This window comes from Cavia porcellus, unplaced genomic scaffold (genome assembly GCF_034190915.1).
Source record: "Cavia porcellus strain 051 isolate PalLab524CR breed Dunkin Hartley unplaced genomic scaffold, mCavPor4.1 scaffold_9, whole genome shotgun sequence".
In the NCBI taxonomy this organism is placed as follows: domain Eukaryota; kingdom Metazoa; phylum Chordata; class Mammalia; order Rodentia; family Caviidae; genus Cavia; species Cavia porcellus.
Window position 1 is genome coordinate 58,771,588 of NW_026947492.1, and position 23,303 is coordinate 58,794,890.

General features: G+C 35.6%; 1 protein-coding gene across 4 annotated transcripts in view; it reads right to left on the reverse strand.

Annotated features, from left to right (window-relative positions):
- Positions 1-23,303, reverse strand: part of Uvrag (UV radiation resistance associated) — a 282,472-nt gene that overhangs the window by 121,209 nt on the left and 137,960 nt on the right. For all 4 annotated transcript variants that reach the window (XM_003468551.5, XM_063256475.1, XM_063256477.1 and 1 more), the window contains exon 8: positions 16,311-16,437. In XM_003468551.5, the coding sequence (XP_003468599.1) occupies positions 16,311-16,437 (127 nt within the window). The remainder of the gene's footprint in view (positions 1-16,310; positions 16,438-23,303) is intronic.

Below are 23,303 nucleotides of genomic sequence, written 5' to 3' on the forward strand. Positions count from 1 at the left end.
ACTGATATCTATACTTGGAAATTCTAAGCTTGAGGCGTCTGGAGGCTGTTTACCAGGAACTTCTGGAGCCTTTCCGTTTTCCATTCTGGGCTATAGTTTTTCTCTAGTTTATTTGTCTAAGCAGTCCTATCTCATCTGTGTCATTGAGAACTATGTCAAAATCTTTGCTAGTCTGAAAGTCTCTTCATATTTTTAACACTGCTGTGGATTTAGTCTGTGTTTTTTGTTTTGCTTTTGAGAAAGGGTCTTGCTAAATCTCTAAATTGCCTAGCCTGGGTTTGAGCTTGAAGTGCTCCTGCTTTAGCCTCCCAGAGTGTTTGGATTACAGGTTTGTGTCACCACACCCAACTACCATGAATTCATTCTTTAGTTATCTTTACTGTCAAATCAATGGGTAATGGAGAGAAAGAAAGCAGATACACATGCTTGGCTTGCCATTTTTCCAAACCGCTTTCTAAAATATTTGGCCCTGTTAGGCCTATAACAACATTACACTATGTTAACAAAGATGGTCCCACTGTTCGGCAGGAACACAAGTCAGAAGCTACAACTTTAATAATCAAATGTCTATGTGGGGTCCCATAAACCTAGTAACTAAAGAATATGAAGCTTGCTTCCATCAAGAAAATAAATCACAAACTCTTTAGGCTCGCTCTCACCAATTTGGTCTCAGATTGGCTAATGGCCAGCTTCTGCCACAGATACAGTTAAAAACCAAAAAACTCATTTTTCTGGGTTTTCCACATCAAGTCACATAACCAAAACCAAATATTCTTGGATTAGTTTAGTTTGTCTCCCTGCTGAAATGTCTTTTACATACTATGATTTCTAATGCTGCCCAGTCTCAAGGGTTAATACATTTTGTGTAACTTGTGTAAAATTGCACTTAATTGTACTTACTATATTTAATACCTGTAGAAAACATATTGCATGCTAAATTTCTTTCAAATATTTTTTCTACGAGAATATTTTTCCTCTCAAATAATTGCTAAATTTCTTTGTAACAGGTTATTGGGAGTACTTGATTCCTTTCATACTACTCCACAACTGAGAGCTAGTATTACTTGTTAAGAAAAAAACAGGCAGATCTTGTGTGGCACTACACTGTATTCAAAAGCCCATGGACCTAGGAATCAGAAAGATCTGTGTTGAAGTCCTACTTATACTTTTAAGACTCTAAATAAGGTTTAAGTTCTCTGGGCCTCATTTTCTCCATATTTTATAAAATGGAGATAATTTCACTTTTATTCAATAATGGTGTTCTCTGTTTTTGCACTCATAAAGCTCTGTTATGACTGATTTTACTTCAAAGTAATAATCATAAAGCAAAAAAGGCAATCTGTCCAGTAATCCTGCCAATGCCTAATAAGTTTTCTTTCGCAATCAGAGACAATGCTTAAATCTTACCCAATTCCAAAAATACGACTGAAACCTAACCTCATATCCATAGACTAGGAGGCTCTAACAGAGGACATTGTGGGACCGGGCAGACTAGCTGGAACAGAACGCTGCAGTGACATTAGTTGCATATTCCCCTCTCAAGCGAGATTGGTGGGGAGTGCTTGGCCTGGGTGACGCCACAGACTGATCCAGTAGACTAGCCCAAACCAGGTCCCAGCGCCTGGAGGTGCACCCTAGCAGTGAAGCCTTCAGTAGGTTGACCTGGAGGGGTGGGGCCGAGCAGACACTGCCCAGGTCTGTGTCTTCCTAGTACACTGCAGTGGGCGGGAACACCTAGCTGGTGGATTCAAACAAACTGTAACCGACAAAGGAAAAAAAAAAAAAACTGGGCCTCCTATATATGCTTGTATGGAAGGAACAAAAAGTATGGGAAGAGGGAGCAACAAGAAAGGGTCCTCAGTCCCCAATCCTGAGAACACTGATCTAGGAAAGGAAAATGCAAAGGAGAATGAGGACAGAAAACATGCAATATCAGACACGGCACCAATAGACATAAAGTGGTATCTCCAGGGCCTCATAGACGAGTTCAAAAGTGAAGTAGTTAATGAAATAAAGCAAGATATAAGTAGAATAGTTAAAGAAATACTAAGCACTGCCCAAGAAAAAACAGATGGTGGAATGGAAGAACAGAAAAAAAGGGGAGAATTGTTTGATTGAGAAAATAGAGAAAACATAGAATACGTGAAGCAGGTTCAAACAGATTACCAGGAAACTAAAAACTCTATTGAAAGCTGGCATAACAGCTTGAAAGAAACTAAGGACAGATTATCTGAACTGGAGGGCAGATTTGTAAGGTGGGAGCATGAAATGAAAAACTTCTTAAAAATAACACAGAAACAAACAGCAATAATACAAAGGCTAGAAGATGATAAGAGGATATATAACTTAAGAATTAAGAACGTAAAAGAAGAAGTAGGGACACAAACAAATGAACTACAAAACTATTCACAGAAATAATCCAGGAGAATTTCCCTAATTTAGCAAAAGATAAAGATACTCAGATATATGAGGCATACAGGACCCCAGCCACCTACAACCCAAACAGAGCTACACCCAGGTATTTAATAATCAAAACTACAGAAATCCAATATAAGAACAGCCGTCAGAGACAAGAAACAGATCACCTACAAGGGAACACCCATCAGAATTATAGCAGATTTCTCGGCACAAACCATCAAATCACGAAGAGCGTGGGGGGAAATAATTCAAGCTTTGAAAGATAATAACCTCCAGCCAAGATTGATATATCCTGCACAACTGTCCCTGGAAATTGATGGAAAAACAAGGTGCTTAAGGATAAAGAGGAACTAGGGGAATTTGCAACCACCAATTCAACTCTACAGAGAATACTGTAGGACATTCTAAAAAAGAAAAATACCAAGATTCCAGAAACAGTGGCAGAGAGGCCACAATGAATGGAGCAGAAAGTGAAATGAAGAGGACAAACTGATAACTAATGACAGAAAAAGAGCTCAACAGAAATGAGGCAGAGAAGGTTAGATGGTAGGAACAGCTATTTTGGAGAAAACAAGACATCATAATAGCTAGTGCTGATTTAATATCATCTTGTTTTGAAGTCCCATCAAGCTTTTGTTCTTCTGTCTCCATCGGTCTTAACATGTTGTATCTTATTATATGTGATAATATAAACAAAAACTGTTATAGACAAGGAGATTATACAGAAACCATTGTTCATTTTCTGTTAGTTGATTCTAAATATCCTCCAATACTGTCATTCTCTTGAATAGTTTTACATTGTCTTGATATGTTTGATGCTACAGTATTCGAAGTTATACTCAAAGATTTCAAGGAAAGAGACACTATGGTAACTACTTTTATGTCGGGATTATCTTGTGGTGAAACACTGTTTTGCTTAAATGTTATGTTTTGACCTGTGCTGTTTTGTTGTTATGCCCTCTTTTATCTCAATTTCCTTTTTTTATTATTTACTTTTTTTCTTTTCTTTTTTTAAAATTTTTTGGTCTTTTTCATTTTTACCGGTACCAGGGATCAAACTCACAACTGCCTGCTTCCAAGGTAGGCACTTATGCCGCTGAGCTAAATCCCCAGCCCCTATTATTTACTTTTTAATTTTTATCCTTTTAATTAAGGGAAAAATAAAAAATAGCAGGATATATTATAGTAACACACTTTGATTTCCCATTAACTTGATTTGAAGCCCTGTATTGCTCTCACCATCTTGTTTTGACTGACTTTCCTCTATTCTGTTTTGCTTGGTACCAAGTTCAAAAGTATAGGCAACAACTGTGAAGACAGTAACATTCATTATGACACTGATTCTGGTTGACTTTTATCTTCTTTTGAAGACCTGTAATGTCTCCAATGTTTTGGTTTTATTGGTTTTGTTCTTTACTGTTTTGTTCAATTTTATTGTAACTAATGATATAGGCAATTCTTTTTAAGATAGCAAGAGGCATTATGGTAACCATTGTTGATCACCTTGTATTTTGTTTTTACATTATGTATTATGTCCATCCTTTTGATTTGACTGACTCTGTTCTGTTATGTCACATTTGGTTTTACTCTCTTGAAAAAAAGTAATAAGAACTGTGGGAGTAATAAAACCCAGAATGTGTAATTGTCATTGTACAAAAGAGAGGAAAAGAAAGTGCTCTAAAGGACATAACTGCATGTATATTTAAGTGTATAAGATAGATAACCATATTACTGAGTTTTGTTGGATCATTGAACAGAACTGTTTGCAGTCTCACTGTTTGAATGTTCACTTTATATGCTTTAATTTTGTAACTTCAACAACTATTTCTTTTTTTTTTTTTTTTTTTTTTTTTTTTTTTTTTTTTTTTTTGTCTTTTTCATTTTTATCGGGGATTGAACCGGGGATTGAACTCACGACTACCTGCTTGCAAGGCAGGTGCTTATGCCGCTAAGCTAAATCCCCAGCCCCCCAACAACTATTTCTAAGATGATAATATGTAATCTATTAACTAGTGATTTCCTACTGTTTATTTTTTCTGAAATTCTGTAATAACTTGTACCTTTTCTGCTTTTTTCTTTTTCTCTTTAAATAAAATTTTAAAAAAAGAAAACTATGATCCCTTGCAATTATCTTCAACCCACAACTTTTTTTCTAGTGCTTGTTACAATGTTATTGTCTCATGTCTACTATTTATAATAACATAACACTATCTAATTTGTTGGTTTATTATTCATTGTCTCACCTTTACCTGAGTACTGAAAACTGAAAGAATTCTTTCTTTTTCCCTCTTTTACTTCAATATCTGTATCTCCTCTGGTGTCCTACTGAATGGTTCAACCATCCAGGCAGTTGTTCAAACTAGAAACTAGAACCTATCCAAACCTTTTTCTTGGCCTCTCTTCTTCAATCCTGTAAGCTATTAGTAGTAGAATTTATCAGCTAAATATCTCTTGAACCTATATCCTCTCTGTTTACTTTCTCAATCCTAAATTTTACTTTTTATTTATTTTAATTCTAGATTTTAATTATGTACTAGATTATTAAAATTAATTCCCTAATAGGGAGTTATCTACCCTGAACTATGTAGTCAAAGAAAAATTTCTAATGCCAGGTATGCTGCTGCACATCTGTAATCCCAGCACTCGGGAGGCTGAGGCAGGAGGATTGCTGTGAGTTCAAGGCTAGCCTGGGCTACAAAGCGAGCTTAAAGCTAGCCTGAACTGCATAGTAAATCCCTGTTTCAAAAAGGAAAGAAAGAAAAAAGTCTAAAACATACATCTAATATACAGCCTGTATTGCATTAATCAAATAGTCTTACCTACTCTGTATCTTTGAGAAATTTATGTGTAAGTTTAAAACTTCATCAAATCTTTCAGTAAAATATTCCAATAATTCCCTAGTTGAAGGAATTTCTTAACTGGAATGACTTGCAACTCACTAATCTACTTCTATGTCTCTTACTGGGTTCTGATTTTCAGACACATGTCATCTGCATTCCTAGAACTCCCTCCATATATGTCATATAATTTTCATACCTGTCATTATGATTCTAACTTCTCACATACAGCCTGGTTCTTCTGAAGTGTTCCAGAAATGAACAAATGAACTAATGAAGGTGCACACACATACACAAGGAAGCATCCGTGCCATTTCCTTTACATGCACTATGGTCTCTTCTTACCTTTATGTTGAACCACCTAATCATAAAAGTAGTTCTGTAAATGTTACTTTCAGTAGTTTACGGAGTAAGTGGGAGAAGTTATGACAAAGTAAAACATAATTCTGTCAGGTGACATATTTCTTTACATCTATACCCTTCATCAAAGAAGGAGATTAAAGTGACAGTTTGCCTTTCCTACAATTCAACTAAGATATTACTAGAGTAAATCACTGTAAACATGTGGAAATGTAATCATTTTTTAAAAAAAACAAGATCTGAAGTTTGCTTAGGAACCATATGTCTTCCCTGTGCTCCTCCACCCACAAGTTGCCTGACTTTTACTGCCTTTCAAAAGCTGCTTTTAATCTTTATATGTTCTAGATAGAAGTCCTTTGTCTGAGGGACAGTTGGCTAAGATATTTTCCCCATTTGTGGGTTTTCTTTTCGCACTGTTGGAGATTTCTTTTGACATGCAAAAACTTTTTAATAAGACAAGATCCCAGCTGCTGATTCTGGGAAGGATTTCTTGTGCAGTTTGATTTTTGTTCATGAACTCTCTGCTTCTACCCTTATGTCTTCAAGATTTCTTCCTCTTTGTCTTCCAGCAGATTTAGTGTTTCTGTTGTAAAATTTAGATCTTTGACCCCTTCTGACTTTAGTTTAATGCATAGTGATAGACATAAGTCTAGTTTTAGTTTTTGGTATATAGAGAGCCAGTTTTTCTATCACCGCTTATTAAAGAGGTTATCGGGGCCCCCAAATTCAAAAACACAATCCAAAATTGGGTATCTGAGATGAATACACACTTCTCAGATGAAGAAATAAGGCAGATAAATATATGAAAAAACGTTCAGCATCATTGGTCATTTGAGAAATGCAAATTAAAACACCATTGAGATTCCATCTCACTCCAGAAATAATGGCCAGGATCAAGAAATCAATTACAAACGCTGGAGGGGTTGTAGGGAAAAAGGAACTCTTCTCCACTGTTGGTGGGAGCATAAACTGGTGCAACCACTGTGGAAATTAATCTAGAGGTTCTTCTAATTAGAGGTTCCATTTGACCCAGCTATTGAACTTCTGGGCATTTTCCCAGAATTGAAAACATCATACCACAGTAATATATGTGCTCCCATGTTTATAGCAGCACTATTTGTAATAGCCAAATCTTGGAAACAACTCAAATGCCCTTTAAATGAGGAATGGATAAAAAAGATGTGGTATTTTTATACAATGGCATACTACTGAGCTACAAAGAATTATATTGCTTTTAAAAGGAACTATAAAAGAAGGCTTTTGTAAGTAAATGGATGTGACTTGAGAGCCTACTCACAAATGAAATAAATCAAACTCACATGTCTAAATACCATATTGTCTCCCTAGTGTAAGAAACTGGGAAAGCAAATAGGATTCAAAATCTACAGTAAGTGCCAGGCATGGTGGCACACACTTATAATCACAGAACTCAGGAGGCTGAGGCAGGAGGATCATTGCAAGGTGAGCTCAAGACCAGCCTGAACTGCTCAGACCCAGAAATTTTAAAAGGCAGATAATAATAAACTTGAAGGGAGCCTATTTAGGAATTTCTGTAAGATTGCTATTAAAAAAATTAAAACCATACAGACTGGTTGTGCATGATGGCACATGCCTGTAACTCCAGCGCTCAGGAGGTTGAGGCAGGAGGATTGCTCTGAGTTTGAGGACAACCTGGGTTACAAATTAACTTCAAGGCTAGCCTGAACCACATAGTGAAACCTTGTCTAAAAAAGATGAAATAAATAAGAAACCATGCAGACTAACAAATTAAAATTCTGCAATCATTTTTAACAAATTTATCTTGGGATAAAAACCTCTGAAGTAATTTTTCATGTAGTTTTAAGATCTAAGTGTAGGAGAACAGTATTATACAATGCCTAATAACACCTTTATAATTTGAAGTAGAAACTTACAACCTTTTGATAGAAATTAAAGCATTAACTTAAATACACTGTGTGATTGTTCTCTTATCTGAGACACAGGCCAAAGAAACTCAACACTTCAGTGACCTAGCAGGAGCTAATTAAACACAACAAGCTACACATATAGGTCATCCTAATTCCACAAATTTCTTGGAAAAAGAAAATAAAAAACTATCATAATTGATGATAATTTCATAAAAAAGTGTTCTTATTTTGGCAAGAAACCTTTATTTACTGAAAATAGGAAAAGGAATTTATTTCTCAAAATGTGAGCAATAAATAAAATATTTGACTTCTACACATTATGTTATCAAAAGAAATGTGTTTGTTTTTGTTCTCACTTAGGAAAGGAGCTAAAAGTAAACACTTTAGCTGCCTAGAGATTCTAACAGGAAATTTCCACCAAATGAACTTTCAGTTAAAAGATCACAATTACAAATGTACTTGGGTCACACAGTCTATAGTTGTTTCTTTTTTGGGGGGTGGGTCGTTTTATTGCTTGGAAATATATTGTTCCTATTAGATTTTGAGTAAACAAGGAATTCTCATAAAAAGTGAACATCTTTTCTCCCAACTCTATCCTTATAAACAGAACCATAGAGTTGGAAAATATTGTACTAATTATATAATGCAGAATTTTGTTTTATTTCTGAAAAGGAAGTATACTAATCCCAAAAAAGCTGAATGACTCCACTAAAAACAAAATAAAAAAATCAAAGACTTTTAATCCAGATTTCTTAATTAATTAGAATATTATCAAACCAAAGCAATCTCTGGGGAAAATTTGCTTCAGCTGTACTATAATGAAGAGGAACTTAGCAGAATAAAGTTCTCCAGCTATTAGTCCACAGGTCAAATGGAAACATAGCAAACTCTCAGTTTACATTTAGGACAAACACTAGAGAAAGCCCCAATGGTATTTTGTTTCCTGGAGATAAATAGGTTTTAGAGTGAAATAAATTTGTATTTGAATTTGGATTTATCACTGAATTGTGACCTTGAAAAATGTCTCTGAGTCACAGTTTTCCTCAATTGGGAAAAGAGAAGAAAAATTCTCTCTCAGGACTACTTATTATTTGTTAAAAGGGAAGAAGAGGGGCTGGGGATTTAGCTCAGCGGCATAAGCGCCTGCCTCGCAAGCAGGCAGTTGTGAGTTTGATCCCTGGTACCGCTAAAAAGGAAAAAGACAAAAAAAAAAAAAATTAAAAGGGAAGAAGACTTCTCTCTTAGGACTATTTTAAGTATCAAATGATATAACATAACTAAAATATCTGACCTGTTACAATAAAAGCTGTTTCACAGAACTTATGTAGGATCCAAATAAATGGTTTTTTTTTTTTTGGTTTTGGTTTTGTTTTTGACTTTTTTTTTTTGGTACTGGCAATCGATCAAATGAATGTATCTTGCAAGGTTTTAGGTGATATAGAATAGTTTTTTTAAAAAGCACAGAATTTTGAGCCAAAATATTTGTGTCTACATCTCAAGTTCTCCCAATTTTCTGTGTGTTCCTGGACAAGTCATTTATCTCATAGTACCTCAACTATAAAATGAAGGTAACAAAATCTGTTCTACTTAGCTTTTAGAAATGTGCTAAGAATCAAATATGATAATCTGTATAAACATTTTCTAACTATAAAGTTATATACATTGTTCTTAACTGCATTAAAAAGTAGCTTCCTCCTATAAAGATTAGAGAATTCTGCTTGTATTAAATTAATATCACTTTCTGGGACCCTTGAAGTATTCTTGGATGTATATCAATATCCATTCATGAAGACTTATATTTCTACTGAAAACATTTCCTTAAGAACATACTGTTTTTTTAACTAAATTTCCAACATACTCATTTTAACACAGTGCTTCTTTTCTTTTTGAACTATCTTTTCTGATTTGAGGGCTAAGTTTGGACACAGGGTCCTCTAAAACTATAGATGTAGTTATTAGGAAGGTACCTTGGCTTGACACACTAATGAGGGATAGTCTTTCATTAAACATCATAAATTAAACTACTAATATCTTCCAGAAGTGAAAACATATACATTAACAAATGTTAATGCTGAAAAGATCGGTCATGACCTAGCTGGAGCTACTGCAGACCACAAGTAACCACTGCCTTTAAGGTATTGGAAGTGAAAACCAGTGGGTGTGGAGCAATAAGGCTCTTAGGAGACAGAGTCATCTGACTACACAGCAAATTAGCAACACAGATAGAAATGATCTATCTTGTCTCTTTCAAAAAAATCATCCTGGTGTAATGATTTTTATAAACAAAACTATAAAATATAGGCACCTGATTTCTTTCTAATGTTTATACAAATTAATTTCTATGGCACTATTATGAGCCCTATTACACTAAGAACACAACTGTTCTTACTGAACAGATAGGTAAGAAGGTACAGAAGTTAAATAATTCCTTTACTGTCATTCAGAAGAATTACTACCAAACTCAAGGCTATTGTGTATTATAGACTTTATATCTTAACTGAGTTCTTGGGCTCAGAATCAAGTGCCTAAGTAATAAAATAGGAATGTCTCTGTGGTTACAAAATAAAATCACAATGAAGAACAGAGGTTCCCCCAAAAGTAGATCAGGTTGGCCAGGCCAATCCCTTCCTGTGAGCCAGAGGCAGCCACGCAGACCAGGAGGAGAACCAAGAAGAAATGAAGCCCTTCCTGTGAGCCAGTGGCAGTCTTGGGCCAGGCCAACCCCTTCCATGAGCCAGTAGCAGTGAGGTGGGCTGGGAGAACTAAAAAGAAGCTAACCCCTTCCTATGAGCCAGTCAGTATGAGGGCTGCGAGCCAAGAAGTGCCAACACTCCCTCCCCTCCAGATAAGCAGCTGGCTGATTCACAGGAACACAGGCTGAGATGATAGCTTCTGAAGTAAACAAGTAACTTAATGCTTGTATTGTTTGATTGACTTTGCAGGCCTAAAAGTGTTATTCTGAGCATCTATTCAGATAATCACAATATGAAATATAGCAACTTTAGGGGATTTTCTTCTGAAGGTGGTAGGCATTGTTAATTCCCACTATCTTGTTTTAAAGTTCTGTATAGTTTTAATTGTTTTGTTTTGATTTGATTTTATCTGATGGCAGGGGCAGCTAATTTGAAGACAGTAAGAGTCATTGTGGTAGCCATTGTTGAGTTCCTATTATCTTGTTTTGAAGTTCTATATCACTTTCATTGTTTAGTTTTGATTGGTTTTATTGTTTTATTTTGTTTGGTTTTATTCTCTTTAAAATAAAAACAAATAAATAAATAAACAACAACAATAAAAAGTAGATCAGGACCTCCTAATACCCAAATTTGATTATCTGTATTGAACTATCTTCCTTTTGTCCCTTCCTAGTATTGGTTACCACAGTCCACAGTCCAATTACCACAGTATTGGTTACCAGAGTCCACTACACTTCTGGAGTGAAGTCAACAGCACTCTTTCTTGTATTTATTGAGGGACAAGAATATCAATATCAACACTAGATCCAAACATTCTAATGATTATCGTACTTCAGGGAAATAAAAATTAATTTTCATCTCAATAACACATATAGAGACTGGGAGTACAACTTAGTGGTAGAGTGCCTGCTTAGCAGTTAAGTGAAAGCATTGAAGATGAGCCAATCAATTAATGGATAAATCAATGTGCCATATCAATAGAACTGATTCTTTCATTTGGCAATAAAAAAATGAAGTACTGATATACATTACAACATGGATGAACTTTGAAATAAGCTTAACAAAAGAATTTGGTCATAAAGACCACATATTATAAGATATAGCTCATATACAATATCCAGAGTAGGTAAATATATAGACAGAAAGTACATGAGTGGTTGCTTAGTACTAGGGAAAAGGGAAATGTACAATTATGGCTAGTGTTCATGAGTTTTCTTTCAGAAGAATTTAGAAGAAATCAGACTATTATGATCATTGAAAACCAGTGCTATAATAGACACTGAATTATACACTTTAAAATGGTGAATTTACATATGAACTACATCTTAATCTGTTTTAAAACTACCTGTACTACTGCTATCTTTACACAATCATTAAATCAAAACTATTCTTAAAATAACTACAATTTAAACTTCAGTGCAATGAAGAAAAGATGATTGTCAGTAACTAGTGCTGAGCAATTAATTATCTGTATGAAAAAAATAATCTTGATTCTTACATTATATCCAGATAAACTCCAGATAAATGAAGGATATAAATGTAAAACATCACTAATGCATTTAAAAGAAAATATACAATGTCTTTGTGATCTTAAAGTAGAGAAATAGGTCTTAAATAATATGCACAAAAAAAAATCTCAAGTGTAAAGGATTGACAAAATGGAACTTCTGCCCATTTAAAGTTATCAAAGCATGAACAGGGAAGCCACAAAACAATATATTTTTAATGCAATATACCAAATAACTCTTTAAAATAAGTTAGACCTCATAAGTAAAATGGTGTTAAACTTATGAATCTTCAGGAAAATAAAAATTACAACTGTAAGCAGGTATTATACCATACATACCAATAAAACGAAAATGAAAAAGAAAAGTACTAAATTCTGACAAGGATGGAGAACAAAACCACTAATAGGTGAAGGGAAGGTAAACTGAAAAGCATTTTGAAAAACTTCTGCATAGTCTACTAAAACTGAAAATATGTAATTATATGATGTTAAAAATTTACCCCTAGGTTTCTACACAAATATACTATACTCATTAAGAAATACGTGCTGACTCTTTGCTGGTTCCTGCTTGCTGTTTTGCAGCCACCATGAACTGCAGCTGAGCCATGCCCGCCTGCCTTGGAGCCAACTGAGTGTGGACTGAAACCTCCAAAAATGTCCTCTAGATTTGTGCTTTTGAAGTCTCCTGAGATGATCTGGCACTAGATGGTGCTGTGTCACCGCGAAGGCCGCCGGAGGTGGAGACTAAGAATTCCGGGAGAACATGGAAGACAGATAGCAGCAGCTATGGAGGCTCTCTGCGAGACCCAGCTTAGAATCCAGGAATGGTGTGGAGTGAGGAATCCTAAGCAAGAAGAGATAAACCCTGCTAACCCAAGAATGAACTGGGCTGAGAGAAATCAACTGGGAATGCAATCCTGGTGGTATAACGGGAACAGATAAAGCCTCAGTGTGGAAGCTGGAGCCTCGCGCCATTGGAAGCTGTGATTTGGGTTTCCTGTCACCGTTGCTGCAGGGAGAGAGACGCGCGAAAGCTCGCAGAATGGGAATCGGTGAACGGAGTTGAGAGCTGGATGGGCGGGGAGCCATGCATCAACCTGCGATGAGTGAAGCAAACTGGGACTCTTTCCCGGTCAAGGAGGCACCAACTGAGGACATTCTGGGACCGGGCAGACTTGCTGGAACGGGCCGCTGTAGTGACTTCAGTCACATATCCCCCTCTCAAGCAGGATTGCTGAGCAGTGCCTAGCCTACGTGACGCTGCAGGCTGAGACCCAGTAGGGTAGCACAACCCAGGTCCCAGCGCCCAGAGGTGCACCCTAGTGGTAAAACCTTAGGTAGGTTGACCTGGAGGGGCGGGCCCTGCATACGATGCCTGGTCCGTAACTCCCTAGAGCGCCACGGTGGGTGGGAACACCTAGCCAGCGCAATTCAATCAGACTGTGGACGACAGGGAAGGAAGCGGGGCCTCCTATGTATGCTTGCATATATAAGGAACAAAGAATATGGGAAGAGGGAGCAAGAAAGGCTCCTCGGCCCCCAATCCTCAGAAACAGGCAATAGCAGACACGGCACCAATAGACATAAAGCGCTATGTCCAGAGCCTCATAGACGAGTTCAGGAATGAAGTTCTTAATGACCTAATGCGAGATGTAAACAGAATAGTTAGAGAAATGCTAAGTACCACCCAAGAAAAAGCAGATGGTGGAATGAAAAAACAGAAAGAGGGGAGAATTGTTTGATGGAGAAAATGAAGGAAACATAGAATACGTGAAGCAGGTTCAAAGAGATTAACAGGAAACTAAAAACTCTATCGAAAACTGGCCTAACAGCTTGAAAGAAACTAAGGATAGATTATCTGAACTGGAGGGCAGATTTATAAGATGGGAGCATGAAATGAAAAACTTCTTAAAAATAACAAAGAAACAAACAGCAATAATACAAAGACTAGAAGATGATAAGAGGATCTATAACTTAAGAATTAAGAACATAAAAGAGGAGGTAGGGACACAAACAAATGAACTACAAAAGCTACTCGCAGAAATAATCCAGGAGAATTTTCCTAATTTAGCAAAAGGTAAAGATACTCAGATGTATGAAGCATATAGGACCCCAGCCACCTACCACCCAAACAGAGCTACACCCAGGTATTTAATAATCAAAATACCAGAAATCCAATATAAGAACAGAATATAAAAAGCCATCAGAGACAAGAAACAGATCACTTACAAGGGAACACCCATCAGAATTACTGCAGACTTCTCGGCACAAACCATCAAATCATGAAGAGCGTGGAGGAAATAATTCAAGCTTTGAAAGATAATAACCTCCAGCCAAGATTGATATCCTGCACAACTATCCCTGGAAATTGATGGAAAAACAAGGTGCTTTCAGGATAAAGAGGAACTAGGGGAATATACAACCACCAATTCAACTCTACAGAGAATATTGTAGGACATTCTAAAAAAGAAAAATACCAAGATTCCAGAAACAGTGGCAGAGAGGCCACAATGAATGGAGCAGAAAGTGAAATGAAGAGGACAAACTGATAACTAATGACAGAAAAAGAGCTCAACAGAAATGAGGCAGAGAAGGTTAGATGGTAGGAACAGCTATTTTGGAGAAAACGATGTCATAATTGGTAATGCTGATTTAGTATCATCTTGTTTTGAAGTCCCATCAAGCTTTTGTTCTTCTGTCTCCATAGGTTTTAACATGTTGTATCTTACTGGATTTTATTATATGTAATAGTATAAACAAAAACTTTTATAGACAAGGAGATTATACAGAAACCATTGTTCATTTTCTGTTAGTTGATTCTAAATACCCTGTAATACTGTCATTCTCCTGAATGGTTTTACATTGTTTTGATATATTTGATGCTACAGTATACGAAGTTATACTCAAAGATTTCAAGGAAAGAGACAATATGGTAACTACTTTTATGTCAGTATTATCTTGTGGTGAAACACTATTTTGCTTAAATGTTATGTTTTGATCTGCGCTGCTTTGTTGTTATGCCCTCTTTTATCTCAATCTCCTTTTTTTATTATTTACTTTTGAATTTTTATCCTTTTAATTAAGGGAAAAATAAAAAATAGCAGGATATATTATAGTAACCCACTTTGATTTTCTATTAACTTGATTTGAAGCCCTGTATTGATCTCACCATCTTGTTTTGACTGATGTCCCTCTATTCTGTTTTGCTTGATAGTACCAGGTTCGAAAATTTAGGCAACAGCTGTGAAGATAATGGGATTCATTATGACGCCCATTCTGGCTATTATCTACTCTTGAAGACCTGTAATGTCTCCAATGTTTTGGTTTTGTTGGTTTCGTTCTTTACTGTTTTGTTCAATTTTATTATAACTGATGATATAGGCAATTCTATTTGAGATAGTAGGAGGCATTATGGTAACCATTGTTGATCACCTTGTATTATGTTTTTACATTATCTATTATGTCCACCCTTTTGATTTAACCGACTCTGTTCTGTTATGTCACATTTTTGTTTTACTCTTTTCCAAAAAAAGTAATAAGAACTGTGGGAGCAATAAAACCCAAAATGTGTAATAGTCATGGTACAAAAGAGAGGAAAAGAAAGTGCTCTAAACGATATAACTGCATATATGTGTGTGTGTGTGTGTGTGTGTGTGTGTGTGTGTGTATTTTTTTTTTTTGGTCTTTTTCCTTTTTATCGGTACCAGGGATCGAACTAAGACTGCCTGCTTGCAAGGCAGGCACTTATCCTGCTGAGTTAAATCCACAGCCCCCTACTGCATGTATATTTAAGTGTATAAGATAGACAATGATATTACTGAGTTTTGTTGGATCATTGAACAGAACTGTTTGCAGTCTCGCTGTTTGAATGTCCACTTTATATGCTTTAATTTTGTAACTTGAACAAATATTTCTAAGATGACAATATGTAATCCATTAACTAATGATTTCCTACTGTTTTTTTTCTGAAATTCTGTATAACTTGTACCTTTTTTCTGCTTTTTTTTCTTTTTCTCCTTAAATAAAATTAAAAGAAAGAAATACGTGCTGTACCACTCATGGAAGCATTAACTATAATAATGTCAAACTGGAAATTATTAAAACAAGAAGAATAAATAAGTAAATTCATATTCACATAATAAAAAACTGTGTGGCATAAAGAATGAGCAAATTATAATTATATGAAGGTAAAGATGAATCTAACATAATATTGAACAAAGCTAGCACACAAAATGTACACAGATGAATGACTCAAAGTTGAAAAAACAGGTAAACCAGCCCAAGTAGTGGTTATTCTAGCTGGAGATGTGGTGATTGGAAGGGAGCAGGAGAAGGCTTCCAAAGAGTGGCCTGCTGGCAATGCTGCTTCCTGGCTGAGATTCTGCTTCCAAGGATATATTCACATTGGGAAATTTCAAATCATAGATTTATGTATCTATCAACTTCAAAATGTTTCAAAAACTACTTTAAAAATTAAACTTTTATCAGCATTTATGCAAAGATCACTATGTGAGCCTACAGGAAAGAAGAAAAGAAGAAGAAACTACTGAATGTGAAGGTTATGCTGTGTGTGTGATATTCTACTTACCTTTGTCCTGTAATGCAATTTGTTGCTTATGTAGTAATGCCTTCTCTCGCTCCAAAGCTTTCTTCTGTCTTTCCAGTTCATTTTGAAGCACCAAAATTTTTAATTGTAGGCATTCGCTTTCTTTTTTCTAAACAAATAAAATCATAGGTAAATTTAGGAAAATAAAAAGTCATTACTATGAATTATACATTCACAGTAATTGCATGTGAATGATAGTTTAGTAGTCATCAAACTTATAGATCTCCTGAGATCTTGAAGATAACTTTAATTATCAGCTACCATCATTTTAATGGAAAAGCTTGGAAATAAATAAGGGGAGACATTAATCTTAATTCTAGGGACAGTTCTAAAAACTCAAAAGACACTATCTCAGGCCCCTTTCCTGATATCATAATAAAAACTTAGAAAATACTACTAAAAAGAACTGGTGTTCTAAAAAAGTTGAACATGAAGTTACCACAGGAACTAGTAATTCCACACAAAGAGAATGAAAAATACATTCACACAAAAATCTGAACACAAATCCTTACAGTAGCATTATTCATAATAGCCAGAAAGTATAAATAATCCAAATGTCTATCAATGAATGAATAAATAAAATACGGTACATCCAATCAAATATTATATTACAATAGAAACTAAGTACTGATATATAGTACAACACAGTACAAACCTTGAAAACATTGTTATGTGAAAGAAGTCAGTTTTAAAAGTCCATATATTAAATAGCTCCATTTATAAGAAATGTCCAAAATAGGCATATCCATAAAAACAAAAAGTAGATTTCTACTCTCCATAAGATGGACCAAGACACTCTAATACCGAGCCCACTTCAGAAAAGGCCATCAGGCTTTTCATTCCTGCTCAGCAGAATCCAACAAGCCCCATGCAGGCACTGCGTGGGAAGCCTGGACTTTTACCACCTAGCTGCCAACACTGAAATAATGCTTTCTCCCCAGTGGTATCGGAGGAATCCCAATAGTCAGAACTTTCAGTAATACCCAGTGTGAATAAATACATCCTATTTTCTGTGCCACAAGTAGGGCAAGGTGGAGAGCAGCAAAGCGGCCTGCCTACTCCTCCGGGCCAAGAAGGTATCAGTGGCGGTCTAGTGGGGAAGCTGGAACTCCTATTCTTGGCCAGCATTAATGAACACTCTCCCCTCCTCTTCAGATGTCAAAAGGGGCTACATGAGGAATTGAAATTTCTGCACCCCTAGGTGGTAATGAAATAGTACTTCCTTTCCCCTAGTAGAGAGATGCCAGAGGAAGCTAGCTAAACAGTATGTTTAAACAAGATCCAGAGATTCATACCATTACTCTACAATGTCCAAGTTTCCATCAAAAATTACTCATAGCCCAAACCAGGAAGATGTCAAAGTAAGAGAAAAAGGACTATTAGTAGATGCCAAGACTGAGATGATAGATATGTTACGATTACCTGACAAAGACTTGAAGGCTACCATCATAAATATGCTTCAACAACATTTAAAACATTCTCGAAACACATGAAAAAAAATAGGAGGTGTGAGCAAAGAAACTAAAAGTCTTAATAAAGAAACAGAAGATATAAAGAACCAAATGGAAAATTTAGAACTAAAAATAACTAGAGCAAAAATCTCAGGGAATGAGCTCAAAGGCAGAATGGAAGAGAGAAAAAAATAATCTTAACTAGGAGACAGAACAACAGAGATTACCAGAAAAGAAAATACAGTGAATCCAAATAAAAAGAAGAGAACTCCTCACAGTACCGTGAAATTATGCCAAAGAGAGTAAAACCTACTATATGTGGCATCAAAATCTCAACAAATAGATTCTGTTTATCAGAATCAGTTAATATCCACAGATTGATTCTCATTACACAGAAACAAAAAATTCTGGATACACAATACAACCTCGAGGAGAAAAAAAGATATGTTGGTAAGGTGACAGTTCCCAATCTCAAGGCTTACTATAAAGACAACAATATCCAAGACAGTATAGTATGGGTAAGAGAATACAAAAACAGATCAATGCAACACCAAAGTCCATAAATAAGTATATATAAACAGAGTTAAATGAGCATTGACAAAGAAACAAAAGCAATTTAATGGAAAAGGACAATCTTTACACCAAATGATGATGAAATTACTATTCAGACATACGGAAAAAATAAATAAATGAGTCAGGATACAGATCCTCCCCTTTCATAAAAAGTAGCTCCAAGTAGATCACACCTCAATGTAAAATTTAAAAATTACATAACATTCAGAAAGTAATATGGAGAAAATTTAGGAGACTTTTAAAATGTAACACCAAAATAAAAATCCATGCAAAAAGAAATTAGTAACTTGGAAGTTCATTAATATTAAAAAGTAGTCTGTGAAACACACTAGCAAGAGAATTAAAAGATAAGTTCAGATGGTAAAAAATCTTTGCAAAACATGTTTGATGGAAGCCTGGTATCCAAAATATACCAATAGGGGCTGGAGGTTTAGCTCAGTGGCATAAGCGCCTGCCTTGGAAGCAGGCAGTCGTGAGTTCAATCTCTGGTACCGATAAAAAGGAAAAAGACAAAATAAACCAAAAACCAAAATATACCAAGAATTCTAAAACTCAACAGTAAGAGAGCAAACAACTGAATTTTAAAAATGGAACAAAGATTTGAATAGTTATTTCACTACACACACACAGGGAAAAAAATAAGCATATGAAAAGATGGTTAATATAATGTCAATAGAGCACTATAAACTAAAACCAAAATGAGATACAACTACACATCTCTTAGAATAACTAGAATCCCAAACATTCCAAATGCCAAATGCTGTGACAATATGAACAACTGGGATTCCTATTCACTGACCGTGTACTGCCAGTGAAATGGTACTGCCAATTTTGAAGATATTGTACTTTGGAAAAGGTAAGGACAAGCTTACTACATGATCCAGCAATTGTACTATTACATATTTACCTGGATGAGTTGGCAACTTGTGGCTAAAAACGCTGCCAAAACTTGAAAAAAACCCCAAAAGATACCTCAATGAGTCATCAGATAAACTGTGGTGTGTGTGTATGTATGTGATAAAAAGATGAACCAATATTCTACGAAACCCAAAATTCACATTTTTAGGTCTGAAAAAGCTACATATTTATGATTTCTACTGTATGGCTTTCTGAAGAAAACCTGGAAACAGTGAATAGATCTGGCTTGCTATGGAGAAAGTGATGAGTAGGTGGAAATGAGATTTTTAGGGATGTGAACTATTTTGCATGACACTGTAATGGTGGATACATGTAATAGGACACATTTGTCAAAATTCATAGAACTATTTAACAGAGTGAATGCTACTATATAAACTTTGAACTTCAGTAAATTATAATTTAGCAGTATTCAATAATCAATTTTAGCACATATAGCATATTAGTGCAAGATCTTAATAGATGTAATTGGAAGGCAGAGTGATATATTTGGGAGCTCTATGCTTTCTGTACTATTTTTTATAAATCTAAAAGTGGGTTTAAAAGAATTTTTTTTTAAAAAAAAATCATTGAACTATATACCAAAATGTCAATTTGGGGGTTGGGGTATGCTTAGTATGTGCCCAGCCTGTCCTTACCACACATGAAGAAGCTGTGGGTTCAATCCTAACAATTAAAAAGAAAAAAGATCAATTTTACTGGATGTTTATTAATAAAACAAAATCCCTAACATACTCTACCAGTTAAAACATACAATTAAGTTTGTTAATAAGCCACTAACTTATTTCTTCATATAAATATTGCCCAATTAAGCCAATGTCAAGTCATAGTTTAAATATTGCTCAAACTCCTTTTATTCTCTAAATATTTTGCTTTGTCTCCAGAAAAAATGTAAAATCTTGCTTTCATAATAAGCATTTATGTACAAACACAAAAAATTACTATACATGAAATGTATACACTCTTTTCTCCTCGTCCTTATAAAATGGTGTCAATAGATTTTCCCTAACATAAATCTTGACTGAACTATAATTTGACTATGTTTAACACATTTTTACTACTCAAAGATATAAAATAGCTAATTAACATTGTAATAGGGGGAAAAAAAAACCTCATTCATTAAATAAATAAGTTACTAAGACTGACAATGAGCTGGCAGAAAACTTCAAAAGGAAAAAATCAGTACTTGGTTTGATTTACAGACAATGAGCAAGTCTGGGAGTTACGTCTTGATGGTTGGCCTTATTAAAGCACTGGGCATGGAAAATGATTTGGGGCACTTGTGTTGAAAGTACTTTACAGTAAACATTTCTCACCCAAAATGCTTCCTTCTTCATCCTTGAAATATTATTTCTAAATAGACATCACAATAATCCATAGACATGCTAAGAGATAATATAGAAACCAATGTTCATTTTCCATTAGCTGGTTGTAAATACCCTGTAATACTTTCATCCACTTGAATGGTTTCACATTGTCTTGGTATGTTTGATGCTGTAGTATACGAAGTTATATTCAAATATTTCACGGAAGAAGACACTATGGTAACTACTATTAAGTCGGGTTATCTGGTGGTTAAGCACTAGGTTGCTGAAACTGTCATGCTTGGACCTGTATTGTTATGCTGTTATATCCTCTTTTATCTCAATCTCCCCCTTATTCATTAAAAAAATTACTTATTTTTTAATTAAGGGGAAAAAAATCAAAAAAATTAGCAGGATATATTATAGTAACTTTTTAAATTTCTTATTAACTTGATTTGAAGCCCTGTATTACTCCCACTATCTTGTTTTGACTGATTAGACTCTGTTCTGTTCTGTTTGATAGTATCAAGTTTGAGGGTATAGGCAACTACTTTGAAGGCAATAAGATTCACTATGATGCCCATTCTGGTTTGACTATTATCTTCTTTTGAAGTCCTGTAATATTTCCAATGTGTAAGTCTTATTGGTCGTACTGTTCCGTACTGTTTTGTTCAACTTTATTATACCGAATGATACAGGCAATTCTTTTTAAGGAAGCAAGAGGCATTATGGTAACCAATTTTGGTAATGTTGTACTCTGTTTTTACATCATATGCTATGTCTATCCTTTGTTTTGACTGACTGCTTTGTTTTGTCATATTTGCTTTTATTCTGTTCCAAAAAAAAAAAAAAAGTAATAAGGACTATGGGAGTAATAAAACCCCCCCAAAAAGGAAAACAAGCAGAAATGCTTATTTCCAAGTGTTATAGTCAGGGGTTGCAAGGAGAACAATTACATACAGGAAACATAATTCATAATATTATTTATAATGGTCACTCAATGAGTCAAATACAAAAAGGTGTAGGAAATCTTTAGTGTTTGTCATAATACTAAAGATCTGTAATATCCAGCTGAGGGCCTGGATCCCATGGCAATAAACTGAGTAAGTTCAGCTGAAAACCTAGAGCCAATGACAATGACTCATGCAAGTCTGTTTCATAGATCTGCACTGGGAAGGTCCGAAAGCCAGTGATGGAAGTTAGAAAGTCTAAGCCAGTGGGGTGAAGGATCTGGGCCAGCAGGCCCAGAGCTCTGTACTGTAGCCAAGAAGCGAAGCTCAAAATAAGGACCAGGGCTCCCCTAAAAAGTGCCACAGCCATCCTCAGTGACAGTGAAGTCCCAAGCTCCTCCCATGATGAGAGCAGTCGAGTACATATTAGAAAGCAAGTGTAACAAACTTCTCCTGGAGATTGAACAGCATATATCTTCCCCTCTGAAGCCAGGAAGTGATGCTCAAAGTAAGGACCAAAGCTCCCCCAAAGTGAACTGCAGCCTTTCTCAGCAACAAGATCCTCGAGCTTCTCTGATGTAGCAGCCAAGTTCATATTAGGGGAGCTAGCATGACAAGCTCCTCCAGGAGAACCAACTGTGCATTACTGGATGTACTACTTTAACCAAGATGACCCAGTTGTTATAATAAGATGTTATTACTTGTATGTCAATACCAAACTGTCCGAGGAGTCACAAACAATGCTATATATAGTACAGTACCAAAGAACTGGGTGCTAGCACAAACAAGCATAGCAACCTCTCATCCTGAATAAATTGAGAAGGCAGGAGCCTGACACAGACTCAAAAGCCAAAAGCCAGATGCACCTAGAATATCTCTAAAAAGTAATCATTTCCTAAAAAGGTCTTATACTACTAATAAAGCTACCTATCATAAGCAATTTATAAGTATCAATGCAAAAACAAATTTTCAAAAGAGAAAATGATAAAACTCAGAAGCAAGATACAACTCCAGACCTCCAGCTCACCCAAGGAAAATTCAGAGGGCATTGAGGTGAAAGAAATCAAAAGCCATGTAGTTGGAAGTTTTGAAATGGCAGCAGTAGAAATAACAAAGCAAATAGATGAGGCTCTAGAAAAAAGAATCAGAAATAATTAAACAGATAAATAAAGAGATGCTAACCATAATAAAGGACATGGTTAGTGTTATGGCTTGTGTCTAGATGTCCCCTCAAAGCAGTCATGGTGGATCCTTTTCAGAGATGGCGAGTTCTAGAATGTGTGATGCTGGGTTCAAGGGTATGTGATTACTAAATAGGTTCACTGACTGGTTGGCAAAATTCTAGCTAGGATTCAGAATGTGAGTGCTACATCTGTCCAAGGGCAGGTAGCCTGCATAAAATATAAGGGACAGAAAGAAGGCTAATGTGCTCTTGCTTGCTTGCCATGGACTATTTGTCTTCCGCAATGCCCCTCTGCCATGCCACCTTGTCTTGCAGTCAGCCAACTATGAACTAAAACCTCTACAAACTATGAGCTAAATAAGCCTTTCTTCCTTTAACTTTTGGGTCAGGTACAAGAAAATAGCAACAAGAAAAGTAACTAAGACATTGAATCTAGAGCTAATACAGATTTTTAAAACTACAGGAGATTAGGAGAGTGACAGAAACCATGAATGATCAACATAAGAAAGAAGTAGACTCCATAAGACAGACCAAATATCCAGAAAATTAAAAATTCTACTAAAGGTATATGCAGAAAAAAACCATTGTAAAGACAAAAT